The 10,530-nt window shown below is 24.9% G+C and overlaps 1 protein-coding gene across 1 annotated transcript; it reads left to right on the top strand.

The window, feature by feature from the left end:
• Positions 1-5,598: 5,598 nt before the first annotated feature.
• LOC126897279 (rRNA-processing protein UTP23 homolog) lies at positions 5,599-8,698 on the top strand. The gene is made up of 5 exons (XM_050670780.1): positions 5,599-6,009; positions 6,090-6,186; positions 6,272-6,398; positions 8,065-8,214; positions 8,304-8,698. Exons 1-5 carry the CDS (start codon positions 5,890-5,892, stop codon positions 8,578-8,580), a joined length of 771 nt encoding a protein of 256 aa, XP_050526737.1. The 5' UTR covers positions 5,599-5,889; the 3' UTR covers positions 8,581-8,698.
• The last annotated feature ends 1,832 nt before the right edge of the window (positions 8,699-10,530 follow it).

Genomic DNA, 10,530 nt, shown 5'->3' with positions numbered 1-10,530 from the left:
ACTTAAATTTACAGGAAAAATTAATAGTAATACAGTTTTTGAACATAAAGCAAATTCTATAATCATATATTTGGTTGAAAAAAAAATTTAAGTATTTGATGATTTTGCATTATTATTTTCATATTTCATAAAATATCTAGTTAAAAAGAAAAAGTACTTAAAAGCCTATTATTCATAAGAGTTAATAAAGTTGTTATAGACTACTCATTTTCTTAAGTAAATTATTATCAATTAAATTAACTTGTTAGCTATGTATGTTACCATTTGAAAAATTAAATTGAACACCATTATTAATATTTTATAAGAGTAATAAATTACAACTCTTATTTTTCGATTAATTTAGAGGTTCATGAAAAATGAATATATATATTAGGGTGATTGATTAACTATACTTCACAAATTATCTCTGAAAATATAATAGTTATATTTTTTTTTTTATTAAATATTATGTTTCTCTCTTAGGCTGCTCAGAAAGTAAAATTACATTTTTCTGATCTTCACTAATACTTTAAATCAGTATCAATTTTCAAATAATAACCCTATATTTAGCTTCGATGCGAAGCTGAGAAGATATTAATTTTTCTATGATGCGTTTTCTTTTTTTTTGTCTGTTGCTATTTTTTCTCAACTCCAAACTGATATCTTTCAACGATACGTCAAAAGATCACAAATTGTATCTAGTAAAAGACATAACCATCATAAATTAAAAAAATTACAAATTTAAAATTCGCTAATTTTTGACATTTTTTGAATTTTTTTTACTTAAAACTTTAATATATTTAAAAAACTTAACTTTTTTAAAAATGACTAAATCAATATAATTTTTTTTATAGATACATGAAATTATTACCTATTATTTTGTATACTTTTTTTATAAATTTGACCTGTCCATAAGGAGGGATTAAAAATGAGTTTTTCAATTTAACTTTTGAAAGTGTTTGGAAATACTGAAACTTTTTTATTTATTTTAAATTAAAGCTTATGTAATATACTTTATTATGGAAAAAAAAAATTTCGAACTTCATTTTGTCTTCATGGTGATAATGGCTACCGTATGCTATATTTGTGTTAAAATTTTTTATTGATAATTAAATTTTTTTATTATGTAATTTTTTTTTAGGGCTCTCATTTATTTTCTCAGCTCACACTTTACCAAATTTTTTAAACGATACATCAAATGATCACAACTATTATCTAAAGATATTGCCCTAAAAATATGAAAAAATTTCCATTTCATCAATGTAAAATTTACTTAGCTCACATTCTCCATATAGACTATTAAAATCATTCGCTTTTAATTTTTTTAAAGTATTTATTGGGTTTTTCGTTTTGAATTAGGTTTGATATGATAATAGGTTTCAACTACAAAATTAAATAATTTTACTTTATAATATATTAATTTTTTAACTTTATTTGTGTGCTACTAACAGTCTATAATATTGAAAATTTTTTGGTAACATGTTACTTAATAAATTATTAATCTAAAAAAAAATAATTTTTATTTTCACCTGAATTTAATAATCAAATTTTATAATACACTAAATTGAGTATACTTTTTTAACAACATTTTGATTGGTTTTTTTGTTAAAGTTAATCATTAAAATTAATTATAATCTGAATAATTCAATTGTAGAATATTTTGAATCACCAAAAATTACTTAGAAATGATAACTATGATTTCTATTTAAGTGATCTATTACAATAAAAATGCAATAAAAAAATATTGAGCCATTCTGATAAATTTACAGTAAATACTAATTATACAATTTCCTGACTATATTTAATTTAAAAATGCTATTTTTTATTCTCATAAAATTTTCTATTTAATAATGTAAATCTCAAACTTGAAGTTGAGCTAAAAGTTATGGTGACAAATTCAACTTTTCTTATTATAAACTTTCAAAAAATCAACTTTAAAGTACCAAAATCAAAATATTTAATAATTAAAAAACAATTTTTTTGTTTATTTAATTATTTTTTATCGCAATAAATCATTTCAAAAAAATTGTGTAACGACCCGACTGTGCTGGGTTTTTTTTTATTTTATTCAATTATCAGTGAGCTATGATTCATTAAAGTTTACAGGATGTGAGTATTACTCACGTCAGATAGGAGCAAGCGTACCTAAGTATTTCCCATAGCGGTACAATACACTGGTAGTTTTTATCGGTACACTAAATACAAATATTACTGTATTTACCCGACTACTGTTTTATTTGTTTAATCCCTTAAACTTTAAATAGTGATATCTCGTTTAGAATTTATTAAATTTGATTTTTTTTTTTGTGCTAAACAAGATTAATAAAAAATGTATTATCTTAGCCGCTATCTTAACTGTCACCATAAGAATATTACTCTACAGAATAATTATTGCTCCTTGTAAAAGTTATTTTATGTGTAAAACCTTTAGTACCATTCTAAAGAGTGGTCACTGGAAGGTAAACTCGGTAGGTTAAAAAATAAAAACTAAAAAAAATATTGTTGACTCTAAATAAGCTAAAGTCATTGCTTTTAGATGATTAGCAAACAATTTACAGACATAATATGTTTGAATTAATACGATATTAATACTTATAAGCTAATACGTCTAAACATATTGTCCACAAAATATATATATTTGCAGTAAATATATAATTTTAAAACATGATAAGATGTCCCAAAATGTTTAAGTTTAAGTACTGTAGCTCTTATCAAAAAATAAAAACACATTTTAAATTAAAATTAATAAATGTAATAGTCTTCTTCTTTTTTCTCTCCTTAATCCCAACTACTTGGGGTCGGCCACCCTTATCCTAAACTTCCACTTGACATGATCATCCACATCATCTACGCTCACAACAGCTGTCCTCATATCGCATTCAATTAAGTCTCTCCATCTCTTTTTTGGTCTTCCTCTACCTATTCTTCGTTCAACATTCATTTCTATAACTGTTCTTACAGCTTCCGATTCTTCTCTCCTCATAGCATGACCAAACCATATAAGTCTATTTTCTCTCATCTTATCCATAATTGACGCTACACCAATACTCCTTTTTGTATGCTCGTTCCTTATCATATCTTCTCTAGTCTCTCCACTCATCCATCTAAGCATTCTCATCTCTGAACCATACATCATAGCTGGCCTCACTACAGTTTTGTAGAATTTACCTTTCAGCCTCATTGGAATTCTTTTATCTTATATTTTTAGTAATAATTCACTTTATATATGTAATAGTAGTTACTATAAAATTGACTACTATATAAAGAAAATAATCTATTGGCCCACTGTATAAATACATATTAATACATGTAATATTTTTATAAAAATAAGTATCATGATAAATGTGATAATTATTAAAAAAAATTTTAATTTCAAACCCAAGACTTGCGTTCTTAAAATTTTTTTGCTATTTCGCAGGCATGTTTTAATAATTTTTTGTGTCGTAATTAATCTATTAGAGTCCAATTTTTTAAAAAATTTTACTCATTTTTTTAAAGACAAAGCTTTGGTATAGAGGCTCTTCGGTATTTTTCCAATAATCGAATAAGTTAGCACGTGCCTATATTTACACGTTTTATGTGATCACATTTATTGTTGTTATTGAATATTTAAAATTAACAATAAAAGTTCTTGATAGTACTTATAATTTAAAACAACTCTCATTTACATAGTATATGATTAAAAATTTTTATGCATAATAAGCTTGACATAATAGTTTTTTTATTTTGGCTACAACTGTACAGAGTGATTGACTAACTATACCTCATGAATTTTCTTTAAAAATATTAGTGTTATCATATATGTAATTATTTTATTTGTTATAAATATATGTTGAGCTAATTGACAAGAAAAATAAAGATTCCATTTTCATTCCTTAACCCTCAAGTCATTATCAACTTTAGTTTTTTAAATATCAACCCAGTTTTTTATTAATCTTGTTTAGCACAAAAAAAAAAAAAATTTCTTGAAAATAAAAATCAATTTTAATAAATTCTAAACGAGATATCACTATTTAAATTTTAGGGGATTTAAAAATAAAGCAGTAGTCAGGTAAATACAGTAATATTTATATTTAGTGTACAGATAAGAACTATCGGCGTATTGTACCTATGCACTTTATACATCAGATCACCGTATTACTATGAACCGTTAACAATTATCGGTTTACTACGATCCGTAAAATTTGCGCGTCTTTTATAAAATAAAACTAAAGTAATACTCACGTCCCCTAAACTTCAATGAATCATAGCTCGTTGATAATTGAATAAAAAAAAAAAATTTTAAACTAAATCAAATCAAATTATATAAAAAAAAAATAGGTTGAAAGTTGATACTGATTTAAAGCATAAGGGATGATCATAAAAATGTAATTTTACTCACTGAGCAGCCTAAGATAGAAACATAATATTTAATAAAAAAAAAAAACATAACTATTATATTTTCAGAGATAATTTGTGAAGCATATTTAATCAATTACTCTGTTATTCATTGTGATGAACAATAAACGTTTAGAATTAACGTATCTTTTTCTTCTTTACCTAGATTTAGAATATATCGCATAAAGAGACACCGTAATACATGTTATACACAGATGATGTTTTCAATGGTGAATTAAAGTGGGCTGAGATAGATTCCTCAGACTTTACTACAAGAAAATGTTGAAAATACTGGATTGATTATATTGATTGAAAGATTTTGCAATAAAGTAGAAATGAGGCCATCCCAATACAGGTTTTACATCCCTAGTAAAAATATTTTATAAGGTTGATACCAAAAATAAATTTAAAAAGTCTATGTGATTAAAAAAGGCAATCGGTAAAAATATACTTTTCCTTCACTTCTCTTATATTTTTAACTTCAAGGGTAATTGAGGAGGTTTTATTATTATATATCTGTCGCCTATTTTTCTCAACTCCACAGGACCTACTTTGCTCAACGTTATGTCAAAAAATCATAAATTATATTTAGCTGAAGAGATTACCCTCAACATTTCTTTCGTCTCCGTAATTGAAGGACGAGTAGCTCACTGTGCTACTATGCTACAGCACAGTGTGACGGTGATAATTGTACCTACGATCAAAAAGTATACGCGTCCGTACAGCCGACAAATTTAATTTAACTAAGTTCATATGATTTTATCTATTCTATGGAATAAAACCTCTACCTATGGGTCTAATTTGCAATATACTATCAACTACTGATGAATCAAATTCCTCAAAATATTTTCTTCTTAGTCGATTTAACTATCTTGATTTTTTTAGAAAAAGATGGCATATTATCAACATCTTACTTAATTCATAACCTAAAAAACTAACACAAACCACCTATGAATGAATTTTTCATGGAGTAAAAATAAAATAGTTATATTGTTAAGTACTATCACTATTGGTTAAACCATAATTGAAGAACGGGAACCTTCTAGTTGTATGAATGAATAAAAATAAGTACAATGAGATTGGCATAGACAATGTCTTTTCTACAAAATATGATTTCAGAAAAATTTTAAGTATATAGAAATATATGGGATAAAAATATATGTGACATTCAACATTTCAAAGTCAAAAGATGAATTTGTTATTAATTAAATAAGCATTTTATTTCAAAATCCTTTTTTTTTATTATCTTTATATTACTATTTATTTTGTGCTTTTTCATTATTTTTTTATACAAAAGGTCTTGCCTTGTCGTTGCCAGAAACTCTAAAGTCAATTGGTATTACTAGGGAAGGGGATAAGTGCAGTGGTTTCGCGTTGCCTTTTGTACTGGGGACATGGTGCTTTTTGCCACCGTAAAACATACGTATCACCCATCCGTACACTACGGTGGCAGGCGTGGCTTAACACTAGAGTTTTGTCAACATCTAGTGTGTCCACCGCCCCGTTCATATTTTTTACATTTATACTACCAAAATGAGATTAAAACGACACCAAAAAGCAGAACGTAATATTAATTTCTATTGTGTTAACTTTGGCTTTAGAAAACCTTTTCAAATACTAGTTGATGGTACTTTCTGTATGGTTTCAGCACAGGTGAATTACATTTTACTAAAAAGTAGTAATTTCAAAAATTCACAAAATTTCATGATACAAATTTTAATTTTATTTTTTAGAATAGAGTTCAACTACGAGAAGATTTACCCAAATATTTAAATGGCGAGGTTAAACTATTAACTACGCAATGTGTTATAATTGAAACAGAAACTCTAGGTAAATAATATGTTAATAAAAAGTGTTTGCAAATGAAGATATTTTAAATAATACATTAATCTAACTAATATATTGATATTTTTAGGTCCTACTGTTAGGCCAGCAATGCACATAGTAAAATCTTTTGGTATACATAAATGTGGACATAATAAAAAGCCTATTTCTGGAGCCAATTGTATAATTTCAATGACGAAAGACAATGTAAACACTAGGTAAGTATCATTACTTACCATTAATGATAAGAATCATTCATTAAATTCTTTAATTAATAGTGGCGCCAATTACCTACATAAACTATGACATACGTCATAATACATATAATGGTTAGATGGGTTTTGAGGTATATTAATTATTTATTAATATTAATGATTATCAAAATTATGAATTGTTGGTTGTTTTAATCAAGAATTGAAAATATTATTTTTCAAGAATCAAATTATATTTAATAATTCCAACAATTTTGAATTATAATAGATTTTTTTTTAATGGACAGATTGCTCAAGTGGTTTTAAAACATTCACGTAAAAAAAAAAAATTTATTAAATTATTTTTTAAATTAAATTATAGCTTATGAGCAATATTTTTTTTTTATTCCAAAACCCATAAAAGTATGAAACTTATGTCAATCAAAATTTAATTTCATGAACTTTAAAGTGGGTAAACAAAAATTTGCCCAAACGTCAAATTATCCATGCACTAGTTTTTAATTCAACAAAATGTCATCAATTTCCTGTAAAATTCAATTTTTTTCAATTAAAAGTTATTTCATACATATTCATTTGTACTATAAAAATAATATAATGTATAACATAGCACGTTAATTACTTTTTATAATATTATGTATGTTTTAGTATAGTAAATTCTAAATGTTTTAACTAGATATTTATTCAAATATATCAAAAAGTGATGCATATTACATATATTTTTTAATGTTTAAGTTATTACTTATTAATGTAAAGCATATTCTGTTTTAATTTTCATTCATTGTATAAATAAAAAATGAAAGATGATTTTTAAGTCATTGGATACTCTTTTTGATACTCAATTACTGTTCCTGTTCTAGATCTTTATTGGTTGATTAAATTGAATACATAAAGTTAATATACTCTTCAATTGGTTTTCTATTTTTATCACATATATAATTACTAATTTATTTCCTACTTCTTTCTTAAAGTCTCTCAGAGTGTAGCCAAGTACAAAATAAAAACTTTAAGTCAATTATAGTATTTTGAAATTGTTGTACCAGTACAGTATTTATCATAAATAATTGGTTGAATTTCAAGCTCATGCATAACAATTTGACATTATGATAAAATCTTAATTACCTATTTTTAGTCAATGAAATTGAACATTGATAAACATAAGTTTCTTACTTATATGATGTTTTCACAGCTTTGAAGACAATTTGGAAAAAAAAATCAGAATTCCCATGTTATTTAATTAGCTAATTTTAAGTGCCTATAGGCATGGGTGAAAAGTGATGTTTGAAATTTTGGGAATAATTTTTTTAACATAATGAAAAAAAAACAAGGGTTTTCGAAAATTATCAAAATAAGAGACACCCTAATGTTAAGTCATGATAGCAAATTAATAAACATATAATTCCACCTTATTCGGTAAAGTATATTTTGTCAAATATGTTGTGATTAAATATAAAAACATGTATTGTACTATTTGTAGAATGAGTTTTTAATGTAGTAATATTTTGGATATTTTAATTAAAATTTTTATTATAAAATTTTATTATAATTGCATTATACATTTTTTTCCTAGGTTTGTAATATTAGACCTAAGAACTTTCATCATCATAATTAAATTATTCAATATTATTGTATCTAACCGTAAATTATTTGAATTTATTTATCTTTACATTTATAGGTATATAGTTGCTACTCAAGACAAATCACTACAAAATATTTTATATAATATTCCTGCTGTTCCAGTAATGTATTTCAATGGATTAAGTATTGTACTTAAATCTCCTTCACCTGAGTCTCTTAATTTAGCTAATCAAAGAAAGCAATCTCGGTATGAAATGTTCATAAGTTATTATTTTTACTAATTATGTATTATATCAATAAATACTAAGTAAAAGCCATTAATTTGGATTTTTTTAGATTTCAGTTGACAGATCATGAGAGTAAAGTGTTAACTCATATGAAAAGTTCATCAATCTCTGTTAAAATTCCTTCAAATGAAGATTCTACCAGTTATCCAGGAGTTTTTAAAAGAGCCAAAGGTCCAAATCCTTTATCATGTAAAAAAAAAAAAAAAAAATCAGTCGATGAAACTATTATACCAAAAGTAGGAAATTCTACTAAAAGAAAAAGGCACAGAGTCAAAATACCAAAACATGTTATAGAAGAATTAAGGAATAAGGCTTGTGATTCATAATTTACATGATAATTTTTCATTAATACCTATGTTAATTGATAACAATTTATGGTTTAAAAATTTTGATATTGTTATAAAAATGTCGCATTCTTATTTTAAATAATTCATGCAATTATTCTTTGTTTTGTTTATTACTATAGTTATTTTTACTATAACATTCAGGTAATATTTGTGAGTAATCTGTAGTGTTAAAGTTGAAGACTAGGCTTTTTAGTTGTTTTTTTAATCAAATCGATGAGTATTAAATATGATCAAATCATAATCCCTTCTCTGGTATAATCATTTCAAATTTTAATAAATAAATTTGATAAACCGTAATTGATAATCAAACATATCTAAATTTATGTCTAAATCAAATCATATAAAGTAGAGTCGATCTCAAATAGTTAGGGTAGACGCAAAGGAGATAATCATAGTGTGTGTTAGTGATGGGTCCGGTACTCGTGTAATAGGTCCAAAGTAACGAGTACATTGGTGGAACGAGTAGGACCGATTACACTTGGTCGTTTCACTATCGTTACGTCGGTACAAAATATAGTTGATCGCCAAATGATTATAGTAATGACCAAAGAGTACTTGAATAGTTCTTGTTCAGGATTGTGTATCTACGACCTACAGTAACTGTCTAATAGGCAAACTGTTGACTAGGCCGCCCTTTTCCTACAGTCATGGTAAACTAGCGCCATCTATTGGTTTTTTAATTATCTAAAAAAAAAACGTTAATAAACACCAATTTTAAAACTGCTAATGGTATCCATTCACATATTTTAAATTAGTGATGGGCATAATCGAATTATTAGTAATCGAGAGAATCGATCGAGTATACTTGTCTATGGAGAGAATCTCTGGAAATTTTACTCGAAATTAATATCGTTTATTCGTTTGATAAAAGTAATCGATTATTTTTAACGATTTTGAGTACGTTTCGATTACATTAAATACATTAATAATTTAATATTATATATATGCATAAAATGTTTTTTTTTAATCGTTTAATTATTATTTTCTTTAATTTTAACCAAGTACCTAATTTACCACTTTAAAGTACACCTATTTATGCATTTAAAATAAAATATTAATAATATTTTACAAGTTTATATACAATATACCATCAACCCGGCTCAAACGTTGATTTTACATTTAAACATCAAAATATAATTTATTGAAATATGAAATATCCTCCGAATGAAGATGCTTTAGAATAAATAAGATAAAAATAAATAATTCCATATAATGGAATTATTTTATTATTATGTGGAAGTTTCTGAAAACCCTTATTGTAAGATTATAAATAATATAATTTTTAAGTACTTATATTTTAAGTTGTGTTTTTGTAATATTTAATATCCTTTAATTAACATACTGTTAATTAACAATTTTATTATCAGTATTTTTTTTTTTAATGTTCCTAGATAACAACGTCGTTTACAGCTCGGTCTCATAATTTAAATATGAAATTTAATTAGAATAGTATTTCAGAATTATTAAAAAATAGACAAGTATCAATTTTTAAGATGATTCAAAATGAAATAAAAGAATCAATTCATAATTCGTCAACATACCCATATTAATTTAATATGGGTAATATAGGTATATTATTTAATATTATTAAATAGTAAGCCTATGAAAAAAAAAAATCATTTGATATAAATAGTAATACATATATTGTCTTATTTATAATCATAGTATTATAAACGTAGTATTTATTATAACCACCAAAAATTACATTCTGTATAGTACATTAAATAATCTATAATTTAATTTTGTTTTGAATGAGAATATAGATGTTGAGTTGTTATGCAAAATACTCTAAAATCGACAATTTTTACCGAAAATTGAATGATTTTTTACTTTAATGTCTGATATCTCCTAGAAATTAAGTTTTCGGATATTTACCATTTTAAAGTACATTAAACTTGCTTTGACTTTGTGTAAATTTAATGAAGTCAG

This window comes from Daktulosphaira vitifoliae, unplaced genomic scaffold (assembly GCF_025091365.1).
Source record: "Daktulosphaira vitifoliae isolate Bord-2020 unplaced genomic scaffold, ASM2509136v1 Scaffold_2, whole genome shotgun sequence".
In the NCBI taxonomy this organism is placed as follows: Eukaryota; Metazoa; Arthropoda; class Insecta; order Hemiptera; family Phylloxeridae; genus Daktulosphaira; species Daktulosphaira vitifoliae.
The sequence above is the reverse complement of the archived record's forward strand: the minus strand, read 5'-3'. Positions and strand labels throughout refer to the sequence as shown.